The sequence below is a fragment of the Crotalus tigris genome, unplaced genomic scaffold (genome assembly GCF_016545835.1).
Source record: "Crotalus tigris isolate CLP2741 ecotype Arizona unplaced genomic scaffold, ASM1654583v1 scf7180000017564.2150845, whole genome shotgun sequence".
Lineage (NCBI taxonomy): Eukaryota > Metazoa > Chordata > Lepidosauria > Squamata > Viperidae > Crotalus > Crotalus tigris.
Genome location: NW_024096475.1, coordinates 1358930 through 1384881, shown reverse-complemented (window position 1 = coordinate 1384881; position 25952 = coordinate 1358930). Strand labels below are relative to the sequence as shown.

Here is a 25952-nt window from a genome sequence, read left to right as displayed (position 1 = left end):
ACATGTCTGCAACTATAGAAGAAGAGACAAGATAAAATACTTATAACCATTCTGCTCTTCTTGAAGTATTATTCTTAAAACCACCAGGATTTGTGATACCAGAAGGTATTCTCCATAGCAAATAGAGGGATTTCCTCATATCCTGGCTCTATCTATATCTGTCAGAACAAAGTCATAATCAGTGCTTTTTTTGTAACAAAAAAAAGGTGCCAGAACTCACACACGTCATACAACCCACCTTGCCTACCCTACAAGGTTCCATCCCCAAAAGGTGCCGGAACTCCGTTCTAGGCGTTCTATGATTTAAAAAAGCCTTGGTCATAATACACATTAATTTGCTTCAGTGAAAACTGAGCAAGCACAATGAATCAAATGTTGTGTGAAAAATAGTAACCAATATTCACTGTTCATTTTTGTTGATCTGGGATGAAAGCTGCAAAGAGGCTTGGTTAAACTTCTGTGCATATAAATACAATTCAAGTATTCATTTAGTTTTCTAGAAAGAATTCAGCTCTCTGATGGGTTTATGCCCACAATCTATATAACATTACACTGAGCACAGTTTCAAAACAGACAATACTCTAACCTGGTGGGGCTTCATTTAAGTAAGTGTGCTTCTGTGTTTTACTGAAATCCCAAAAAAATGAAGAGAGGGTGAATTTAAAAGTGTAACAGTTAATATTTTGCTGAAGCTGTTTATCTCTGTCTCAGGCTATTCAAGTATATCAGCATAATAAAAATATTGCTAAAATAACGACCCACACTAATGCTGAAATAAATTTCTTTCCTATATCTTGAGGGAGGGGTCTTTTCCACAATCCCTGAAGGAGGCGGTTGTGAGGCCCCTTCTCAAGAAGCCTACCCTGGACCCGGCTGATTTAAATAACTTCCGTCCAGTCTCCAATCTCCCCTTTGTGGGGAAGGTTGTAGAGAGAGTGGTGGCGCTCCAGCTCCGACGGTCTCTGGATGAAGCGGATTATCTAGACCCTTTTCAATCTGGCTTCAGGCCCGGCTTCAGCACAGAAACCGCTTTGGTCGCACTGATGGATGATCTCTGGCGGGCCCGAGACAGAGGTTATTCCTCTGTCTTGGTGCTACTTGACCTCTCAGTGGCCTTCGATACCATCGATCATGGTATCCTTTTGCGACGACTCGAAGGGGTGGGAGTGGGAGGCACTGTTTTACGGTGGTTCTCCTCCTACCTCTCTGGCCAGTCGCAATCGGTATTGGTGGGAGGGCAGAGGTCAACCCCGAGGCCCCTTGAATGTGGCATGCCAAAGGGGTCGGTCCTCTCTCCCCTCCTATTTAACATTTATATAAAGCCTCTGGGTAAGATCATCAGACAGCACGGGGTGAGGTTTCATCAGTATGCTGATGATACCCAGTTATATATCTCCTCCCCGAGCTCTCTCAGTGAAGCGGCCGATGTGATGGGCCATTGCCTCGAAGCCGTGAGGGTCTGGATGGGGGTTAACAGACTCAGGCTCAATCCTGACAAGACCGAGTGGCTTTGGATGTTGCCTCCCAAGGATCATGTCGACTGTCCAGTGTTGACTCTTGCGGGGGAAAATATACCCCCTTCAGAGCGGGTTCGCAACTTGGGTGTCCTCCTTGATCCACAGCTGAATTTGGAACATCAATTGACGGCTGTGGCTGGGAGGACCTTTGCACAAGTTCGCCTGTTGCACCAGTTGCGACCCTACCTGGACCGGGAGGCTCTCCTTACAGTCACTCATGCCCTTGTCACCTCACGTTTGGACTACTGCAACGCGCTCTACATGGGGCTACCCTTGAAAAGTATTCAGAGACTACAGTTGGTCCAGAATGCAGCCGCGCGAGTGATAGTGGGTGCTCCTCGATACACCCACGTTACACCTATCCTCCGTGAGCTGCACTGGTTGCCTATTGGTCTCCGGGTCCAATTCAAGGTGTTGGACATTACCTTTAAAGCCCTATATGGCTCAGGGCCAGGCTATTTGCGAGACTGCCTACTACCTCATAGTTCCCTACGTCCGGTTAGATCCCACAGGCTGGGCCTCCTTCGGGCCCCGTCGGCCAAGCAGTGCCATTTGGCGGGGCCGCGGGGGAGGGCTTTCTCTGTGATGGCGCCCATGCTTTGGAATCAGCTCCCCCCGGAGATTAGGACCGCTCCCACCCTGTTGGTCTTCTGTAAGCTACTTAAGACCTGGCTATTCCGGCAGGCCTGGGGTTTATAAAACCTTACCCCTGGATGATTGTTTTTGTATTGTTGTTTGTTATGTTTTATGTGTTTTTTATTGTTAGCCGCCCAGAGTCCTTCGGGAGTGGGGCGGCTTATAAATTTTAAAAATAAAATAAAAATAAAATAAAATAAACATTTCAATGCTAAAATAGCTGGGATTTATTATTCATTTTCCCTTTTCTTCCTTCCCTGCCCAAGGCAGAGTGAAAGTTTTGCAATATTATTTCCAAATTTTGCTTTGTATTTGGTATAGGGTAATAACCAAGCCAATAATTTACCAACTAAGGTGAATTTCATTGATAGGCTGCAGAAATACAAGGCTGTTTTGGGCTGTGGAGAGAGCTTTCCATACTAATAATACATTAGGAGAAATCTTGACTGTGTGGCTTTTTGGTTAAATAACAAATTGCATATAAAAACTGAATATATGGGTTGCTTATAAAATCATCTACCATATATTCCGGTGTATAGGGCGACCCGGCGTATAAGACGACCCCCGAGTTCGATGCCGGGTCGCAAGACGATCGACGCCGAGTCGCAAGACGATCGATGCCGAGTCGCATGCCTAGAAAGTCGTCTTATACGCCGGAAACTACCTTATTTCTGGCATATAAGATGATCGACGCCGAGTCGCATGCCTAGAAAGTCGTCTTATATGCCAGAAACTACCTTATTTCCGGCGTATAAGACGACTCGGTGTATAAAATGACCCCCGAGTTCGGAGGCTGTTTCAACGCTCTCAAAAGTCATCTTATACGCCGGAATATATGGTAATTGAAAATAATCTCAGGGGTCCTTGGTGCTTGACACTTTGGTTGTTTTCTTGCAGACATTTCATTACCCAAACTAGGTAATAATGGTGTGTGTGTGTGTTTGTGTGTGTGTGTGTGTGTCTTTGGTGCTCTCTGAGCTTGGTTGTTTTTTGCAGATGTTTTATTACCCAAACTTGGCAATGTCATCAGGTAACGTCATCAGCACAACCCCAATTATCTTATAAGCAACTCACATGTTCAGTTTTTATATGCAATTTGTTACTTAATCAAAAAGCCACACAGTGAAGATTTCTCCCAGTATATTAATAGTATAATCAGCAATGATGAAGTTACCTAGTTTGGGTAATGATATCTCTGCAAGAAAACAACCAAGCTTAGGACCCCCTCATTCTAACCCTGAGTTACAAATATTCTCCTTTATTGAAAATAATTTATTCAAAGCCCCTGTGATAAATCCCCCCATATTCCTTGTTGCATTCCCAATTAGTCTATATTCATTAAAGTACAGAGAACATATTATAGTCACGCTGCCGTCTTCATATTCTTTTATAACAATTCCTATCCACCCACTCCCAAGTTTTCTTATCAGCAAAAGATCAGCATAACTAACCTTTATAGGTTGCTTTTTGCTTTTTCTATTATATTTAATGTTGCATAGTGTATTGCAATAGCTGGAAAGTATAAGGTAAGTGTTCCAGTGCTGATGCTTGCCCTGTCACAAGAACAAACATTGGGCGTGCAGCACCGAACCTAACAGAATCATAGGTATGTGCTGGACAGTTGGTGGATAGGCCTATGTAATTTCTTCTCCAAGCAGAAGCATGGTTGCTACAAGCAGTAGATGCTTTCTGTCAGTGAATACTGGCTTAATCCTCAAATGATAACGTTTCCTTTATGTAGCCCATTTCCAAAATCCATACGAGGCTACCAGAACATACTTAGCTATTTACTAAAATCCTGTGGTCCATGCAAAGTACAAAATGGTGTCTCAGAGCAAAGTAAATTATCTAGCAGAAACCATCCATTAAGAATACTTATGTATATAAACATGCACAGCTTTATGAGTTTCTAGAAATCAAAGATGCAAATGCAAGCTCCCCCACTGCCAAAAATACAAGTTTCATAAAGATCAAAGAAGAGAGAGAGAGAGAGAGAGAGAGAGAGAGAGAGAGTTAAATTCTACCCATAACATCTTATTTCTCTTTATTTTTCATATCTGCTATTTTGGAAATCTGTATATGACTATCATGTTCTAGAAATGGTCTTCCCCATATGAGCTTACCTGCAGGTTTTTCCCCATGTGAGATTAATGTTCTCTCTGCTCTTATATGACTGCTTTAATATTGTATTTTTATCTGTTTTATTTTTGTATTGATTGATCTTTTATTATTTATTAGATTTATTTGCCACCCATATCATTTATGTTTTTTTAATGCTTTCTAAATGAAGTGAGCTACCTTAGAAATTTTATTCAGAATGGAAGTTATATATCTAAAATAAATTATATAGATATATAATATTGTTGAATGTATAGAGAGAAGATTCATAGTAGATATATGGAAAATGACATACTGCATAATAAATAATACATACATTCAAATGCTTCAGCCAAAACATATTATTGCAAATAACTCCCAGGAAAATTGATTTCCAAGTAAACAGGACTTGAATAAGTATGTTATTAATTCTGTTCGCATTACAAGAACCAATGATTATGAAAAGAAAGTGTTTCCTCTTTTATGTAACTTATGAATCATCCTTATTTGTTGCTTTAAATTAGAGACATCCTCTTGAAAACTGAGTCATCACTTCTTAAATCTCACATATGACAATCCCTTAATTGGTTCCTGTTTCTCCATATTGACTTCTTTTGTTTTATGCTAATTAGTGTCCCTTCTTTGTTCCACAAATATTTTAATGAACAGCAAGATTTAAGAAAAACTATACAGTAGGCAATAAGCTTGTTGCTTCATTCCTCTATTCAGTGTTTTCTACTAACAAGTCATTTAAGTAGGGAAGTTTTGACAAATATTATTTGCACTGATTGTAGGTCGCAGTGGCCTAGTGGTTAAGATGCTAGGCTTGTCAACTGGAAGGTTGGCAGTTTGAGATCCAATCACCGCATGAAGGGGTGAGTTCCTGTTCTTGCCTCAGCTCCTGCCAACCTAGCAATTCTCAAGCATGTAAATGCAAGTAGATAAAAAGGTGGGAAAGTAACAGTGTTCCATGTGCCTCAGTGTTTAGTCAGTTTGCCTCATGACCAAGGAAATGTCTGCAAACAACACTGGCTCCATTGCCTAAGAAATGGAGATGAGCATCGTACCTGGAGTCGGACATGACTGGACAAGGGAAAACTTTACCTTTATTTGTACTGATGGTGCTTGGATTAGATTTTGGTCTTTGAATAATAATAAGCATACACTGAAAGTTATGACTCCAAAGTCCATGTGGGCCATTAATAGATGCTAACCTCTTAGGTGGAATAATATCAGCACCTAGTTTAGGGAGGTTTTTACTTGCAAGTTTCTTTTAATTTTTAGATGCAAACAGATGTGTGTGTGTGTGTGTGTGTGTGTGTGTGTGTGTATTTATTTATTTATTTACGTTCGATAGCTGCCCATCTCAGCAAACAACAATTCAGAAAATATATTACAATTAAAACCACTGAAACACTAAAAAGCATTAAAATGTCTAAATTTACTTGGACCTTTACTTTGGGACAGTCTTCCTTGAGATATCTTCCTTCTCCATACTTGGAAGATGATTTGTTAAAAAGCTTGTTCCCATTGTGGTATAGCTAGCCTTTGTCATTGGACATGTCATTGGACCTCTCTCTATGGTTTTGAGTCCCATTAGCATGTCTTGATCATAGAGCTGATCAGGTTGGTGAGTCTTGAGCTGGTGAACTTGCATCATCTTAATGATTTCCTCAACTATATTGGCCTAATAGAAATTGGGTTACTTCTGCTATAAAATCCCACATTTTTTTTTACACTTTCCGAGTTAGTCTTGAGAATTTGCTTCTCCAAGATATTTTGTAAGCAATTAACAACAAACAACTAATTACACATGGTCTCAAAAATGGTATCTACCCCTTCATCTTAGTCTTTTCAAGTTAGTCCAGTACCCTCAATCTTCCTTTATTCTGAAAACTATACATTTCAATAGGATATACTGGGAATGTTGGATTGATTGTAACAGAATCGATGGATTGTTGCTCCAGGTAAGACACAAACACCAATGTCCTTTAACAAACATTAAGATTGTTTATCTTCCTCTTTACAAACATACATTTGTAATGTATTGTGACATTGGAACCTGTGATTCTGGGTTATGGCTCCCCAAAAGACAGGATTCCTAAGCCAACAAGCTTTCATTTACTGCTTGTTTACACATATTGGTTCACATTGTAGCAGTATATGATGTACATATTGTCCAATCTAAATATTTAAACGTTATATTAAATAAACACAAGAGCAGGGAACACCTGATAGTTATCAAAAGACAATTTCCCGAGCAAGACTAGTGTGCTCCTCACCTTTTTCTTTATATATAATATAAGAGAAAGTAAATATTTCATGCAATATGTGCATGCCAAAGAACATGTTTTCCCTGGAAAACAAATTTTCAGCTGAAGCTTTTATTCACTTGTTTCTGAAAATGCTTCAGGACTTCTGAGTTTGTGGAATCTGTGGTGCTCCCTGACCTTGGTTGTTTTCTTGCAGATGTTTCATTCCCAAGCTAGGTAACATAATCAATGTTAGAAAGAAGTAGAGTTTGCTTTCATATTATATACCAATGGCTTGCCCTGTCAATGTTGGTGGGGATGATCTTGATGGTTCCTAACCTATTGCTTACTGTTAGCTTGTTTGTCTGAGTTGATAGTTCCATGATTGGGAACTGTTGTTCACTTCTTGATTGTTGGTCTAGTGTTAATATTGGTGTTAATCTCTGCTCATCTGGTTGCTGATTGCTGGTGGGGGAAGTTTTGATCTTTTTGTTTCCTTTTTGACTTTTTGATTGTCTCTTTTGAATGGCATGTAGATGTGGTTTATCTCTATGTACCTGATGATGGCCAATTTGTCTGAGTGCCACAAGTGACAAAACAGCTTGGAAAATCTCGCATGCATAAAAAGTGCAACATACAAAGAAACTAGAGTTCAAAGCGATGTATAATTTGGAATGTAAAATTTCTTTTTGAGTTTAAAAGAGAAAGTAGCGAAAGTAGTGAACTGATTGCTAATTAACAGAATCATGGCTACAGCAAAGTAATTTAATTGTTCTGCAGCTGCTCCTTAAATGTTGATATTTTCCCCCTGATCTCATCATATATGCTGCAGTAGAAAAACAGGGGTTTCTGGCTTTCATGGGATGCATGAGCTCTGATTGTGCATGGGAAATGATTAGAGATGCAAACAAAAGAAAGGTATTAAAACTGCTATATAAAATTTACTTTGTTCATGTTCTCTCTCCCTTCCCCCGACTTTCCACAAAGGGATTACAGTTTTTTGATGTTATATCAAAGAGGTGTTTGTTTATTTTTTAAAAAATATAAAACTCATTAGTGCCCAATTTAGTTGAACTTCAGAAAAATAGATACAGTGAACTCATGTTCCCAGACATGTGGTTATATGTAATTAATCAGGGGGTTAAACAGCTTTTTGGAAAACAGAAGCATCATAGCTTGGAGCTAAGATGGTTTGGCACTTACTAGTAGATGTATGCCTATATAATTGATGACTAGCAAAACCAAACAGTTTCAATGCACCATACCCTGTGGTCTCTCTTTTATATCTATGAGCTTGCATTAGGTTTGGAAAGAGAATCTAACACAACATTTCTTTTTCATATAGCTGTGGAAAGGGCTGTATAGCATTCTGCCAAATGCAAAAAAAAAAAAAAATCAAATGAAAACAATCCCAATGAATAAATTTCTGTCTAGCTCCTCCATGAACTCATTCAGCGAGGAGGAACCTACCATTCTCACAGTAACTTTTCTATTATTCAACTGTTCTTTCTGTTTCGATAGTTCCCCCTTCCCCCCTAACATTCTGTCAGAACCTGCCTTTTGTAACTTAAAATCATTCCACAACTAGCACACATTCTGAAGTAATAGGGAAGTACTCTTGGCCTTCCTCTTTTTATATCCCTTTAGATATTTGGAGGGTGCTATTCAATTCTCTCTCCTCAAGGCTAAACATTGCCAGTTATGTGATTGAGTTTCTAAGCACTGATTATACACATGGCTCTTCTCTACAGGTGCCCCAATTTGTGTGAATTCTTAAAGACTATTATCCAGAACTGGACAAAAATGCTTGAAGTGGGATGTGACCAAATGCAGAAAAAAAATACTTCCTATGATTTCGTAACTCTCATTCTGTTGTGGCAATTTAAAATTACTTTTCTCTTTTCCACAACTCCAAAAATTGGTTAGAACTTGGTAGCTCATATTCATTTTCACCACCAGCACCACTCTGTTCCAATATACTTTTTGTGTGTACCAACCCAGTACCCTCCATTATATACCTATGCATTTGATTTCATTTTTTTTAGGTGAAGAAGTTTAGCATTTTTTTCCCTGTTAAATTTTAGCCCACTTCTCTAATTTATCCAGATTATTTTGGCTGAAGAATATTGGGTCCAGGATGGAACCTTGACATACTCCATTCAATAGTTCACTCCAGTTTGATGAAGCACCACTATAGGCAATTATTTGGGTACAATTTTCAAATCAATAGAATTTTGAAACCAGTTACGCGACTCATTCCACATCTACCTATCTTGCTAAGAGGGTATATTGTTGAATAGGTTGCTGAAATCAAGACAAATTAAGTCTAAAGCAGTGGTTCTCAACCTGTGGGTCGCGACCCCATTTGGGGTCGAACGACCATTTCAAGGGGGTCGCCAAACCACGCTGTCTGCCATTTTTTTCCCTTTTCCTTAGCTGTCCTACTCCCTCTTATTGGTGGCCACACCCACTTGGCCACACCCCTGGGGTCATCACAACAAGGGGAACTGTATTATGGGGTCACGGCATTAGAAAGGTTGAGAACCACTGGTCTAAAGCATTCTTCCAATTTTACTAGATGAAAAATCAACATAATTGCAGTCTGGCTTCTGTTCCCTTTGTGAGAACATTGGGGACAGGGTGGAAAAGGATCTATGTAATAAGTGGGAATGAGCTGATGTTGAAGAACTGGACCCTTGCATCCTGTCCATGATAGAGTCTCTACATTCATTTGTTATTATTTAAGCATATTTTTCAGCCTCAGGAATTTAGTAAGACATCATCGAATCTTTTTGCAATTTCTTTGAATGGGGTATTATTTAGCCGGTTAAAAATCAATTATTGTTGAATCATTCTAATTTAGCTTAGCTTTAGCTACATTTTTATGTGTTGCTTAGCAAATCATTTATTAGTCATTAAGTCACTTTTGGTATATTGTTTTGTTATATATTAGCATTATTATTGTGTTGTTATTATTTTATATTATAGTCTTTTCCATTTAAATTCTCTTTAAAAAAATACTGCCTACACACAAGAGAGAGTGTATAGGTGGCATTGATTTTATCATGTATAAGATATACATGCCTATGGAAATAGAAGAATCCTGAGATGCTTTCTATAGGCAGTATGTTATATGTAATGGATATTTTGTATAAATTGCTCTAAAATGCATCTCCGATACTCAGGATGCTCGGCATTCTGTATTGCAGAGGTCCCCAACCTTTTGGGCACCAGGGACGGGTTCTGTGGAGAGAGGTTTTTCTGCGGACCAGAGGGGGCGTGGTTTCATGTACTGCCTGCATCCCGCGGATGGGGCTTTGCTTGTTCGCGTGGACCGGTTTCTAGCATGCCGCAGCCCAGTGCTGGTCCATGGGCCGGGGGTTGGGGACCCCTGCTGTATTGTATAGCATAATGTAGAGCTGCCTTTCCAGCAGATACTAGCAGACTCTATCACTTCATCTAGGAAGGCCGTTGCTATTCTTCCTGATGAGTGCTGATCTTCTTCCCCGAATGTCACCAGTTTTTATGCATACTAATTGGCTGGTTCTCAGATACCTAATTCTGTTGTCTTATCTTTCTTCCAGACTTTTTGAGCTGAAGGCTGGGTGTGGAGGATTACGAGATAGAAACGCCTACCCGGTTACTAGTTAGGTCCCAATGCAATACGAAGGTATGAAGTCTATTAATAAAACCCTGATGGCACATAATCAATTGATGGATCAATAAAGAGTGGTAAGGGGCTTGTCTTTACAATGGCAACATGAAGTCATCTTTTATGATAAGGGAACCTGGCCCATAGCATCACTGAATGAAATCCATTGCCCTAAATATAGGATTGTGTGAATAAAATTTATCTCCTCTATATGGCTTCCAAGTCTCTTGTTAGTTTTCACATGCTAGGAGGCTGAGCATGCACTGGATCCTTGTCCACAAATTCCCTCTCTTTTGTTGCTTTCCCCTCATTCTACTAACACATTTAAAACTACAGATAATGAATGTAGAAGACAGAGGAGTTAAGAAGGGAACTTTTCACTAATTCCTATTTCAATTTCTTTGTGTAACATTGTAAGAACGTCCTAACTGTGCTTTAGGAAACCAAGACACCAGGAACGTCGCAGTATCCAACAAAGTTTAATGCGCTTTGTTGAAAACAAAGTTAGCCCTGGGAGGGGCCCCGCCCCAGCGCCCTAAATACAGCTCAGCACCGCGCTCACCGTACACTCCCTAATTACCCCCTTACTCCACCCATGCTACACCCAACCACCCTGCCCTTATAACGAAACTCCACCCACACCGCACCCAGTCCCTCCGCGGTCCGTCCATTAGTACCGTGAATACTGGCGTTACATTCATATTGCCTTCCTACCTCCCTGCCTCCCTGCCTTCCCAGCGTCCAAAACCTGTCAGACCCAGCATCCCAGTCAAACTGAGTCTCATTGCGCCTGCCTAATACAGCCCCTCTCCACACTAGGTGGTCACATGGTCCATTGGCTCGTCACTGTAGAGGCGCCGGCACCAATCTTGCAACAGCGCTGGCGGTGCAGCGATTCCAACGGGGCTGACTGGAGATTCCTGGACCGTCCGTCGTCTCAATTAACGCCGGATATAGGAATACAGACAGGTAGGTATCATGCTGGGTCTGACAATATTCTGCTGGTACAGTATACTGAACCAAGAGTTAATCTTGGAAAAACTTTATGTACAGAAACAGTTACAAAAAACATGTTTTAACTTAAGTCACTGGCCCTTGGCCAAACCTGAGAAATCATAAAAATCCAATCATGAAAACTCAAGCAGAGGCTTCTTAAAATTAAAATTAAGTCCTGGGTGGGAACATAATCTGAACACTGGCAGCAGTTGCATTCAGAAGTGCCACACCTTAGAAAGTTAGTAGAATTGTTTTATAAACTTTGTTAGCCAATGAAAATCAGACAACAGAATTATTACAATATAAGGAAGACAACAATCATTCCTATACACTCCCTTATTCCCTCCTTCAGTACATAACATCCGTGTACATGTTTCCCATGCTTGCATGAAATTTGTCCCTGGCGCAAACACTGTTTACAAAAGTGAGATAGCAATAGTTAGGCAAGGCTACACAATTTGTTTCTTTCTCTAGTTCCAATTACAGAACCGTACATTACAAAGAAAAAATTAGACTCTCAAACTGAGTCTATCTTAATTTCATGGGAATAAGAAGGTGAGAATGGAAAACATAGTTAGGATTTCAAGATTGATGTTAGCTCTTTGACATAGACCAGGTCAGAAAACAGACTCCATAAGAATACTGGACATCAACTTTATTGTTATAGGTCAGTGTTTCTCAACTTTAACAATTTTAAGATGTGTTGACTTCAGTTCCTAGAATTCCCATAGCCACCATGATATAGGCTACAGGAAAAGAGCTTTGAAAGTCTCACTGTATTTCCCCTTCCCTCTCTGGAAAAAAAAATCACTAGTATTAACTACTGTTAGTTAGTACATCCCATCAGATTCTGATGGAATATCCCATCAGAAAGGATAAAAGCCAGCCTCAAATTGTGTTACCTAAACCAAGTCAGTAAAATGATGGGCCAAAATAGCATGACCAAAACGATATCAAGGAAACCAAGATACTTCATTTTCTTCATCCACTTTTTTTTTTTTTGCAAAGCACCACAAAGATGACAAAAACTGACAGTATAGCTTTCACTGTTGACTGGATGAACCATCATCATTATTCTTTTCCTGCATATTTGCCTGTGCTGATACTATTTATTATCTCAGCGCAATGTGTCACAATATGTTCCTTTAAAACATCTGAACTTATTGTTATACTATGCTGACCATTTATGCTATCAAAATTAAGTTACTCTTGTATCCATATTTGCAAGAGAAAGGATAGAAAATTGAATTAAGGTATTTTCTTGTCAGGAAGTAGCACTAACAACATCTAATTATGTGTTTAGTTTTTCATGCCTTCTTAACAGGTAACATAGTTCAGGTATCTTCAGAGACAATTTATTGTTGAGAATAATTGGATTACTTATTGCATATGCATAAATGCATCAAACGCCTTATTAAATTCAATGACATAACAAAACAAAGGAGAAGATAGAAAAGAATATTCAAAGTCACCCTTAATTCTCCTGACCTCTAGTTGAGTTGAATTCTCCTGGCCTTGAGCTGAATTTTAGAAATATGAATAGAGAAGCATCATACTTATTTTTTCCAATCTAAAACAGAACAGACATGAGAGATGGATTGCAGAGTTTCTATGACATCTCATATGGTTCTAAAATTTTAAATTTAAATAGAAACTTTGTATCAGCTCTGCCTGGCTTGGCTTGGGGCCTCGCAAACATCCTGTCATCAGAAGAAGAAGGGGGGGTGAAGGATGAAAGGAGAAATAAGGGGGAGAAGGATGAAAGGGCAATAAAGCTTTGTGTGTATGTGATAGGAAACTAAGAGGGGGGGGGGAATAAGGGGTGATAAGGACCAGGGCAGTCGGATCCTGATTGTATCAGCACCCCCACAGCCAGGCACCCTGAGAAATATGCAGATTAACCCTAAACATTTCAGAGATTGCGAAACATTTTGGTGAGCTCCAGTTGGCTGGAAATGGACTGGTCATGGAGGAAGGGGGTGGGCTGGGGCAAGCCTACATCTTATTATTGTAACTAGTGAGCACGGTAAATTTCAGAGTTGGCTTGACTTGACTGCAACCAACATCCTTAGTAAAAGAACCCTCTGCTTTAACCAAATGGAGTCGAAGGCTTTTCTTTCCTAAGGGATTGGATTGGGGCAGGTCTGACACTTTGAATGTTGGGTCCAAAAGCTGAAGGTGGTGGGAAAGAATAGAAACCTATCCTGCAAGCTCTGCAAAAGGAGCCATGATGCCAAGAATTGCCACTTATGGGTCAGCCATCATAATGTCCCAACAGCTTGTGTATCAGAACCAGCCAAAACTTCTACTCAAATAACCCATACAATTAATTTTATCCCAGACGTCCTGAATTATCAGTTTACACATGGCTGAAGGCAAATGTTAAGTGCTTTGTACTGTATCTAGTTTATAAAATAGCATTAATTAAGATCTGCCATGCCAATCAGTTTTGAAATTACCTTTAAGCTGAGTTTTAGGATTCTCTAGCACAGACTTTAAATAGCACAAATGACCTACAGATGAAAAACATGCCATCACCCTGTATGATTACTTGTATAGTTGTGTTACTTGTCGGAGGCTGTAAAGCAAGGGGCAGAGAGGAAGTGATCACTAAACATGAATGCTAATTCTGTTCAGCTTGATGGGTCACGAGTTATATATTCCATCACTATTTCAAGTATAACTTTGTGATGTCAATGCTTCTTTGATGCATTTCAGTTTATATGCAATCTTGCCATAGTGTAGGCGGCACAGAGTGATTTAGCACAAAAAGAAAAGTGTAGCGGGGGAGCATATTACATTTTTGTGTATAGTGAACGAGAACATTAAATGTTACTATTAGTTGCCATAGAGATGGGCATAAGTTCAGCTTAAGTGATAGATCTTTTATTCTCTACAATATTTTAAAAAGGAAGTCATGTGGTTGCTTGACTAATTGTTTCCATTATTATTATTATTGTTGTTATTTGTATTATTTTAAAAATGAGGAAAACACTGAAGGGATGCCTCGGATTAATGGAAACAAAACTGAAGGATGAAAACTTCATTTATTAGTGTTATTTGTTGGGTTTGTATTCTCTCGCTTTCTCCAGGAATTCAGGTTTTAATGCATAAGCCCCTCTTCACCATTTTTCACCACAACATTGACCTCAGAAATGGTGAGAATTAGTTTTCACCTTCAGCAATATGCTTAATGCAGGTTTCCTTTCTTTCTTTCAGCAGAAACAGCATTAAAAAACAGAAAAAAAACTCGGATGGGAATGAAATTATTGGACAGGGAAGAAAAGAAAAGAGAAAGAGGCATTTATAAAGAAGATTGAATACTTTTTCTAGAGCAATTCACAGTTTGTAAGTTTATGCTCCACATCATTCAAGTGATTATAAAGCAGGAATTTCTCATGCTTTAGAAACTGCTAGTTTTCAATGTTCCTTAGGTTGAAAATTTATGAAATAAAACATAAAGATCTTCTAAAAACAGTGAGGGAGAAAGATTTATGGATCTCTGGGATAAGGTTTTACTAAACATAGAAGTGTTTACCTCTGTGGAGGGCCATCACAAAGAAGACTGGTGGTCTTGCTTGTGACACCGCAATTCAGAGGGAAAGCAAATTCTTAATGGTTCTTTTAAGAATTTCAATTTGGGCTAGGCGATGCTTGATGTAACCCAATGCAAGTTATAAGTCATTGCCAGCCCTTTGAATTGGGCCTTTTGGTAATCTGTACAGCAAGTAGAGGAGAAGGTTTATCCTGCAATGGTGGGATCGATCATTCTATAGATCAGGGGTTCTCAACCTTGGCAACTTTAAGACTTGTGGACTTCAACTCCCAGAATTCCTCAGCCAGCCTGCTGAGGAATTCTGGGAGTTGAAGTCCACAAGTCTTAAAGTTGCCAAGGTTGAGAACCCCTGCTATAGATGATCAGTCTGTAGATCTACTATAGATTTTTTTTAGATCATTCTGAACTAGTTGTAGCTTCTAGATCAGTGGTTCTCAACGTTTGTGTGACGGCGACCCCCGTCACACAAACGTTATGCGCATGCATGGCGCGGCGCGCATGGGGGCAGGGGCCCCGCGCGCAGCGCACATGCATGGCGCCGCCCCCGCATGCGGCGCGCATGGGGGCAGGGCCCCTGCGCGCGGCGCGCATGTGCGGCGCCACCCCCGGAGGCGCGCCGCCACCCCCACGCGCGGCGCGCATGCGCGGCGCCACCCCCGGGAGGCGCGCCGCCGCCCCCATGCGTGGCGCGCATGCACGGCACCGCCCTCCGGAGGCGCACCGCCGCCCCCACGCACGGCGCGCGTGTGCGGCACCGCCCCCCCGGAGGCGCGGTGCGCCCCCGGAGGGGACAAAATGGCAGATCGCCGCTTTTGGTGACCCCCGAAAAGAGGTCGATCGACCCCAAATGGGGTCGCGACCCATAGGTTGAGAACCGCTGTTCTAGATCATCTCTAATAGTTGAGCCATAAATAGCACATTACAGCAACCCAGCCAGCTGGTGGTCAAGTCATGAGTTCCTGGCCAATGTAAGGTCCTAATTGATGTATGAAGCACAGTTTGGCACAAGATATCTTTTCCCACCCAGCCTCTACCTGCTTTTGAAGTAGGGAGTCCAGAAGAATCTCTAAATCATGCAAGTAAGGCGTCCAGGAGCATCTCTCATGTCCTTGAATGGTCACTGTTATACAGAAGCTAACTTGAACTTAGTTGCATCATTGAGATTTTGATAGCCTCCAGGCCCCAGTTTTTCATGACATCTGCATCTTGGCCATGGGCAGAAATATACACTGAATGTCATCAGCTAATGGCTTCCCCCAGAGTCTTTGTATGGGGGGAAGTCCTGAGCATTGAAGTATTTTGCATTGGAATGAACAAGAATTCAAGTACTGTCCCTCCATAACTGTTCACTCAGGAGTGCAATGGCTGCAGAACAGTGCTGCTAATCCCATTCCTTGCAAGCAATCCTAGTAAGATGCCATGATCAATTGTATTGAAAGCTGCTGAGAGGTCCAGCAGGATCAGGAGAGGAGCAGTCCATTCATCCCTGTCCCAACAAAAATAATCCACCAGAGATCATATCCACAAGTGGATATGAATCATGATTGATTCCAGATCATCCATTTTTTTTAGAACTCTCTGAAGTTGAATTGCCACTTCTTCCTCAACAACCTTCCCCCAAAGGGAAGGTCAGAGATAGGATCTAAGGAGTCAATAACTGTGGGATCCAGGAAGGGCTTCAAGAGAGGGTACTGAATCACTTCCTTTAAAATAGGTGTCATTATTTCCTCCCTGAGAGGGGTGTTGGCAATTTCCTAATTCAGATGCTTACATTAAACAGGGAGGCCATGAATCCCAGCCCCAAGAGGCACAGTTCATACTGTAGAGCATTTGAATGTCTGTCAGCTTCTGGTCTCTTTTTTCTTTCCTTCCAGGATTTGAATCATTTTTTTAATAAATATTTTATTAATTTTCTAGTTTTACAGTCAAATAATTAATAGACAACGTGTTTTCTGGGTCCATTAGTAATTCAGTGGTATATATTAACTTCTTCAGTCTAGATCCAATATTACACCATCAAATGTTTCCTCTCTTCTTCCAGTAGTACCTGTTTTCCCACACTAGGCAAATACAATTCTTATTGTTATTAATAAATATACAATTGAATATAAACATTTTTGTTACATTTTTCTCATAATATCAATAAGGTCAGTTTTAGATAATTTTCTAACCAAAACATATCTTAATGCATTTGCACTTAATATCCATAGGTTCAATCAGTATCCTGTTTTTGCTTTTTTTTTAATTTTAATTTCCCATCAGTATTCAAAATGTCTCTATTGTTTATAATTTCAAAGTAAGTTATATTTGGGTAACCAAAAGCTTCCCTTATTCAAACATCTTAACATTTTCCCGTTGCCCTTCTTATACCAAAATCTAATATTCTAATTAGAAATCTTATCTTTCTAGTTATGATAATACTTCTATTTCTAGCAATTATCTATTCTCCACCATATTCAAACATTATAATTATATAATATCCCATCTGATGGGTCAAAACCTCTATTTTCTTCAGTCTTACTCTAGCTTTCTTCTTTTTCTAACTAACTTTCCAAGTCAATGCATTTGAATCATTCCTCTGTTTTTGTGTATATTGTTTGGACTAAGAAAGACCATTTGATTGAAGTATTTTTGGAAGAACAAACCCACTGATATTCATTAAACAGCCTCCCTCCTTCTCCAATTCCCCATAGTTCTCCTAACAACTCTATCTTCCATTCAATCAGTTCTTCTTCCTTTTCCTCAAATGTGTTCTGAATTCTTGATTGGTAAGATGTCTTTTCCATTTCCGATATTATCACTCCATCTTCTAGTTCTTCAGTTATCTGAATCTGTCAGTTAGTTCCTTCCTTTAGGTCCTCCATCTTTGGATCTGCTTACTCTAGTTTTCCTTCTATTTTCTGGGTTGCTAGTTCCTTCTTTGTAGTCATGTTCTGGGTTTGTAAATTTAGATTAGAAAATTGTTCTTTTATCTCCTTTGTGTTGTTTCTAATCTCATCACGACTAAAGACTAAAGCAATAGTCTCTTGTATTGATTTCAACATGGAGAGAATTTATTTCTGATCTTCATCCATGTTTTCTTGGTGGTATATCAAACTGAAGACTTTGGGGACAGGTGTTAGAGATGTTTTTTTAACATTTAAAGCTGAGTATGGGACATCCATTTCATTTTTTGTAGGTAGTCTTTATAATATAATTTGTTCATCAGTCAAAGATTAGTAATCTAAAATATTCCATCATCTCAAGCAATGATGTGTGTTTCTCCTATAGGGAAATAGTTCCCCAACACAGTTCTGAAAGTTAGTTAATATTTATATTCGTAGTTCAGGCAGGCCGATTTCAAAATAGTTCATCATCTCTGGCACACCAATAAGCAGCCTCAAAGTCCCCCCCTTTTCCCAGCTGCAGTCTTCAAAAGTGAAGATTTCTAAGGACAGCAAGAGTCTTATCTAAATCTGGGATTCAAGCCAAATTTACTTTGGGCATAACAAATTGTAGTGCCATAATTGCCACTAGATATCATTAGCACCATTTTCCAGCTTTTTAAATTCAAACTTATATTACAAGTTTTTCAAATCTCTTTTTTTAAAAAAAAAAGTCTCAAAAGCACTTTTAGTCCCCAAATTTCAAAGCCATAATCTTGTAATTTTCTCTGTTTCTCCCAAGTAATTAGTTTACTGCTTTTCTTTTCCTGAGGGAATGGGATGAAAATTCCCCTTCCCTCTCTCATCGGGGAGGGTGCTTTGGGCAATTTTTTCCAGGAAAAAGTTTTATAATCATAAAGAGAGGATAGGGTCTCACCCAGTTTCATCCACGTTGCTGAAAAGTTGCTCGTTGGTGCTTATCGTCTTCCGTTGTCAGCAGCTTCTGATTGGCTACATGAATGTAGCCAGTCTTTCCCCCGCTGGTTTGGAGGGCTTCCTCAGATCAAATGGAAGGCCACCATTCTCCTGCAATTAATGAGGGTCCCCTTCTTGCTTGTTGCCTCTATGGGACGACTTTCTACCCTTTCCAGGGTCCCTAGTGGAGCGAAACCAAACGTGAAAGATGGACCCCTGTCTTCCTGCATTCGTTTGCTGTGACATCAAACCAGCAGCCCAGGATCTGAATCATTATAGCAACAGTTATAAGCACAATCCAGTGATCAGAGGGAGGTTAAAGTAAAGTACTTTACTTTAAGAGTAAAGTACACAATTATTGTGTGCTTTACTCTTTTATATACCAAGCATTCAAAAAAGGGGGTTATTAGTTTCATCTTTTGGAATTCTGCTTAAGAGGGAATTTTGCTAATTCCAGAATCCAATTTTGCTAAAATCCAAGTGGCAAATTTTCTATAGTACTTGGTTTATAATTCATTGCATTTACAATCTTTTTTTCCTTATAAGAGGAACATACATTGATTTCATTTCCAAATGTAATCTTATACAGAAAGTTTTCCCATTTGCGTTGTGACCACTGCCTCTGCCAGCCCAACTAATCTGAATTGCTTCTCCTACTTTTTGAAAGAAAAAACTGATGATGTATTATTTAAAGCACATAAGTTTTGCAATATACCAGGCTTCTAGTGTAACAATTCACCCAATTAGCTGATACAGTTGTTCTTCTCCATACAGTAATTTAATATTTCTCAGCATCTCTTTTGTTGAACGATGATAGAACTGATTTATATAGCATCAGTTGACTGAAAATGGGGAACACAATACATTATAGTATTGTCTGTTTCTTCCCACAGGTGCACATGCCCTTCTAATAAAATGGAAACATTTGTTTCCCCTTTCAATGTAAATTTAACTTTCACCTGATGCATTTTTCAAGGGAGATAAAATCTAGGAATGGTGAATTTCGACTGATTTATCATCTTGGGGGCTGAGAGGGATTCTTTAGCTGGGAGACACACAGAGAAACATTATATAAAAGCTATGTACAATGATTTGTACATATAACCATAGAATACTAGATTGAATTTCTTGAATGTACCCTACATTTAAAAAAACCACATTTATAATCGAGAGACTTTTGAAAGCTTATTTATTAGAAATGAGCAACTATTAATTCAAAGAAAGAAGTTTGATGAGGTTCAGTCAGGCTTGGAAGCATATTTATTGTGCCATTATATTATAGAACATTCATCAACATTCCACCAAATGTGAGCAGCATCCGAAAGTGAAAACGGTTCAGCTGAAGCATCACTTAAAATCTTGGGACCGAGAAAGCAGCGAGTTGTGTAGGGGGAAAGAGAAGACAAAGTTTCATTCCCAGACAGCCATAATACAGCCATAAGTCATCCTCGACTTAACGATCACAACTGAGCCCAAAATTTAGATTGTGAAATAATTTGTTAAGTGAGTTTTGTCCCATTTTAAGACTTTTCTTGCCACGGTGGCTAAGTGAATCACTTAATACATGTTAAAATAGTAACGAGGTTGTTACGTGAATCCGGTTTCCCCACTGACCTTGCTTGTCAGAAGGTCACAAAAGTTGATCACATGACCCCTGGGACATTGCAACCGTCATAAATACGAGCCAGTGGCCAAACATCCAAATGTAAATCATGTGACCATGGGGGGATGCTGCAATGGTTGTAAGTGTGAAAATGGCCATAAGTCACTTTATTCAGTGCCATTGTACCTTTGAACGGTCACTAAGTGAACTGTTGTAAATTGAGGACTACCTATAATCAAAGGGCTAAAGCAGGGGTAGGCAACTTTGGCTCTTTTATGACTTGTGGACTTCAACTCCCAGAATTCCTGAGCCAGCCATGCTGAGGGAAAAGGGAGCGGTTTCCAAGCTGAGCCATGCTGGCTCAGGAATTCTGGGAGTTGAAGTCCACGAGTCATAAAAGAGCCAAGGTTGCCTACCCTTGGGCTAAGGCTAGAAGACAGACCTCAGTTAAAGCAAAGGAAATAATAAATATTAAAGGTAGTCCTGTATTATTGTTTAGTGACTGTTCGAAGTTACAACAGCACCGAAACAAGTGATTTATAAAGACTGCTTTTCACACATACGACCTTCACAGCACCCTCACGATCACGTGATTTACATTTGGGTGCTTGACAACTGACTCATATTTATGACGGGTTGCAGTGTCCCGGGGTCACGTGATCAACGTTTGTGACCTTCTGACAAACAAAGTCAGTGGGGACCGACAACCTTGGTACCAACTTAACAACTGCAGCGATTCGCTGAACAACGGCGCACAAGAAAGGTGGCAAAACAGGGCAAAGCCCACTTAGCAACTTCCCTTGCTGAAATTTTGCACTTAGTTGTGGCCGTAAGTTGAGGACTACTTGTAACCACAAGAAGCAGGAATATAATGTAAAAGTAGTGGTAGAAGAAGAGGTATGACAAAGAGAAAGGAGGGAAGGGGGCTGCCAGTCAACTTCCTATCAGGAAGAATTGGATGGGAAGAAAATTCTGCAGAAGATCTAAAAACAGGAAGACGGACACGCTGGTGGCAGAGGAAAGGCCACGCAAACTGGCGTGCTGAGAGTTGCTAGCTGGGAAGGTAGGGAAGCTACGGGGGGGGGGGGGAAGAGTTCCAACTTCTACATAGTAATTTAAACTCATCTCTGAAACGTTTTATTGAGGATTCTTGCTGGTGCAAATTGGGATAACCAGAATAGTTCTACTAGGGTAGGATTGTTTTATGCACACACACAACAGACATACACTTGTGGCTTTGCATGAGCAATTGTTGCCATGCATTTCCAAAGGGAGGAGGAAAAATCAGGGACTGCGTGAGAGAGAGAGGTTGGGGGGTGGGTGGGAGAGAGAGAGACTCTGCATTTCAAAATGCCATTTATAATTGCTCACACTGTTACTTGGCTCAAAAGACGAGTTGCTGTTGCTTTAAATCACCCAGCATATTTCGTCCTGATTAACAAATTACTCCATACCTTTTTCAAAAAGCAGTGGAGAAGACAGACGGGAGATGGGTTTTATTTTTTTAATGCAAATGAAATGGAAAGGATAGCACGAAAGAAATAGACGAGCCAGTAATATAAAGCATCTCCCCTCCTATTCCCCCCATCCCTTAATTTTCTTTAATTAGCAGACAAACACATCCTGAAAACGGGGGCTCTTCTTATCTCTGGACAAAGGAGTACCAAATTCCCCATCCTAAGGCAGCAGGTTTAGAAGCAACTTGCCAGAACTGAGAGGCTTAAAAGAATCCTCCAACACAGACCAACTGCTCAGCTTCACGAGATGGTATATAGGACCATTCAGCAAGGGATGTGATATTGGTGAGTACCCTTGTTCCTAGAAAGAGAGTTTCTCTTTCTTTAAAACAAAATATGTTTAGTTCGCTCCTGCTCCGTATCTTTTGAATGCATGGGGATGGGGGGGGGGGAAGAGACTTTATGATATGTATTTTTTTTCCCTCTTGGAGAGATTTCTTGTAAATCTATGATGGCATTGCCCCTTCCCCCCCCCATTCTGAATGAATGTTTTGGCAAACTGGGGCTTAACCTTTGTGTTCACTTTTCATCGCTGAAACATTTATAATGCACCTTTACTTTATGGCATTATTGAAGGAGGGAGAAGCAAGCCTCAACTGCTCAGATGGTAGTTCTTGATAAGAGCCGATGCTGGTCGCTGAAGCATTTTATTGCCTTGCCTGTTACCATAATGTGACTTTATAGCCTCATTACTCTTTTGGTCAATCATCAAAATAGGGGTGAAGGGCAAGCTGATAAAAGTAAATCACCAGGCAGGAAAAATTGATATAAATTAACAATTGCATTTGTGTGTTTTTAGCAATTTGGTGCGAAACAAAGGCAGAAAAAAAAAAAGAATGGAGAGTGGAACAAAATCTTGCATATTCATACAAATATTCTCATTCACAGGCCCACATTCACACATACCACACACACACACACACACCCTTATGCTGTTGTTGAGAAAGTTTGTTTAGTAGATGGAGCTGGTGGTCTGATCATCTTGAGGGTAGTGTCACCTTCTGTTGCCTGGTAACATCATTCCCTGCTGTTTTGCTATCAGATAAAAAAAGTCCAGTCAATGTTATACATTATTCATCTGCAGTGCCGATCAAATAATCAAAATTATTTGCTTGCGCTGGGGAATATTTAACGAGATCAAAAGAATCTTGACTGGAAAGCACTGGATTGTTGCCAGTGGCAGGCAATTTTTGGTATGTGTACATATATGTCTGTATGCATGTATACACACACAACACACACTGACACATGCACAAACATTTTTGCAGGACTTATATTTTGGTGTGTTAAAGATATTAGCAGAAACCGCTACTGAAGAAATGCAGAAGTTGGCTGATTCCATAGGCATGTAAATACTGAAATCAGTTAATGCTAACTAATGAAATTACTGTGGTAAATTAGGTTAACAGTGCCATTTTTTTCTTTTGAAATATAGACTTTTGAAAGATCTTTAGAAATGCTAAGAAAGGGCATTTCAAAGCAAGCATGATTTATGTTTTAAAAGAAAAGCATTCTGTAAAATCTTGATCTACATACAATTGTTTGGTAAATGCTGGACCTAAACACGTAACTATTTTATAGAGGAAGAAAATTTACAAACCAGTGACAGGTAAGACAGATGCAGGATTAGTGTTTTTAAATATGCTGTATGTACATATGTATGTGTATGAAGAAAAATATTGCATTTCAGAACTAACTTTTACCAAAGACCTCTGACAATGTGGTAAGGCTAATTACTGTCTCTAGCATTTTAAAAGCTGTCAGTGTGAAGTCATTTTAATCCTCCCTCATGAAATTAAAATGGACTGACTCATTTCAAGCAAAAAAAAAAATCTAATCCTCTTGAAACCACCATATATTGTTTTTCTCACCTATCTATAATTGTTAACATTTCTTTCCTAATAGATATCTGGGTTGCTTAGAATTTTAATGCAATTAACATAATATAACCACCATCAATACTCTTAAGAGGATAGCAAGATGTGTTTTAAAAGATGTGTGCTGTCATATACTATGCCTAAATGCCTAAAAACAAAAAAGCTTCATGATACATGAAGGTGTGTGTGTGTGTGTGTGTGTGTGTGTGTGTGTGTGTGTTTTACAACAGTAAATATTGGGGAAGCAAAGGTACAAAATGCCTCAAGTATTATGCTAGGTTAACATAAACATTGCTGTAAGTTACTTTAAATATTGCATATAAACAGAATATGAATTTTACATTTAAAGACACTTCTTTCTTTTTCAGGAAACTGGCTATATCAATTTGGGTAGCTGAACAAGTGACTGCAAAATCCTCCAAGATGGATAGTCCATTCAAGATGGATTATCTGCTGGATGTCGATGCTGCTTACCGGCTGTTTTATAGTCAAGGAGCTCAAGGTATTGTTTTGAGATGGATATTTATGCATTGCTCAACATAAGAAAAGACATGGTGGCCCTCTGGTGGAAGAGGCACCAGGGAAAATTAAAGCTCCTTTTTCCAGAATGAGCTGAGAACTGAAGACATAAGGCAGCTTGAGGTCTACAACTATACGGAGGAAGTTATTTTTTAAAATGTGGGAATACGATATGTAAAACAGATTTGTAGGCATTGTGAACACAACCTGTTCTAGATCAGCTGTCTTCTTCAAACAGAATGATGGGTGCCTTTCCTTCACATGGTAAATGAAACAAGATAGTGGTGGCAAAGGGGCAGAACTCAAAAGAAAGACAAACATTGATAGACTTTTCCTGGCCCAGATTGAAGCCAATGTATAATAATGTACTTTCATAGCTTAATTAATACCTAAGGAGAAAATACACGATTAATATTCTATTCTGTCCTATCCTATCCTACTCCACCCCACCCCATCCCATCCCATCAGCTTGATGCTGAATCTTAGTAATTAAGAGGATGGACTTTCTCTAGGATGATATGTCCTCAACATAGCATTTTAGGTTTCTCAATAGTGTTCTCATTGTTCCTGTAATTGAGTCCATCCGCCATGTTCCCACACATCATCTTTTCCTCTTTCCTTCCAATTTTTTCCAGCTGTATGCTGTCTATTTTGCCAAAAGCATACATTTTGTTTATCCCTGTGATTTTCTTAGTAAAATGCAGAAGTGGTTTAGCATTGTGTTCTCCCATAGAGTATGAAATTATGCTTTTGCTGTTATCACTAAAGTGATCGTATCCCTCTAGCATCTTCCTGCCCACCTTCCTGCTTACTTTTAGCTGGGCAGCCTGGGTGACTTTCAAATCTTGAGCGACTCTACCAGGGAGTATCCACTTTAGGTGGATGCTCAACCCATCCGCAGCCACCACAACATAACAACTGGACTCTTGGGTAAAATCTTTGGAGATGGAGAAATATCAGGATTCAATGAATTAGTTACAGTAAACTAACCAAGCAATGCCAAGCAATGCCATTTTAACTGATAATTTGGGACTTGCATTTTTCATTGAAAGGGAGATCACTTTACATTGTAAAGTCTTCCTAGCTATTCTCTTGCATAATTGCTAGAAAAGAAGAGATGTAATGTAGACATGGAAAGTTGGAAGGAGTAGGGTTTGCCTCACGAATGTCTTTTCTTTTGGTGTTATCTTAATATTGGACCCATCCTTCAAAGTTAACAATTAATACTAGAAGAAAGAGCCAAGTTGTGCATGGCACTAAATATACAGTGTAGGACTTGAACTGTGAGAGGTGAAAGGGATATAGATCTTCTAGACTCTGTCATCTACACTAGTGTTTCTCAACGTTGACAACTTTAAGATGTGTGGATTTCAACTCCCGAGAAGTTGAATGCTGGCTGGGGAATTCTGGGAGTTGAAGTACACACACCTTAAAATTGCCAAGGTTGAGAAACACTGATCGACACCATTCTCTGAAGGAAAAAAAAATGGATCTTAATTCAGAAGAGTTTACATGCTTAGCATCCTTACTGTCCTTCTGATTGTGATCAGATTGTGATCTATTAAGGATGTTCAACAATCTGGGTAAGAAACTACTGACCAGCCAGAACAAAAGAGTTTCCTGGTACTGAGCACATCATGATGTTGGCCTTAAGTGATTTATTCCAAGGGTTTAAAGGACTCTCTGAAATCACTCTAAAGTTTAATTCAAAATCTTACAACTATTGTATTCCGTGATTATTGGAATATGACCGCTGCCTCTCACCCATTTAGACATTGGGAAGAGAGAATGAAATATGACAATTTGTTAATTTTATCTATGCACATCTAGTGTATTTAGTGTAATGATATACATTTTTAATAAAACCAAATTGTAATAAAATAACTCTAAA

The 25952-nt window shown here is 39.5% G+C and overlaps 1 protein-coding gene across 5 annotated transcripts in view; it reads left to right on the top strand.

Moving 5' to 3' along the window:
• The first annotated feature begins 10990 nt into the window (after positions 1-10990).
• PHACTR1 (phosphatase and actin regulator 1) overlaps positions 10991-25952 on the top strand; it is a 253304-nt gene continuing 238342 nt past the window's right edge. Inside the window, exons 1-5 of one of the 5 annotated variants that reach the window (XM_039349322.1) lie at positions 10991-11123; positions 14373-14498; positions 21758-21950; positions 23101-23274; positions 23911-24044. In XM_039349322.1, the coding sequence (XP_039205256.1) occupies positions 23966-24044 (79 nt within the window). In that variant the 5' untranslated portion in view covers positions 10991-11123; positions 14373-14498; positions 21758-21950; positions 23101-23274; positions 23911-23965. Of the gene's footprint in view, positions 11124-14369; positions 14499-21757; positions 21951-23100; positions 23275-23910; positions 24045-25952 lie in introns of all 5 variants that reach the window. The other 4 variants (XM_039349332.1, XM_039349306.1, XM_039349348.1 and 1 more) reach the window with 4 other exon arrangements.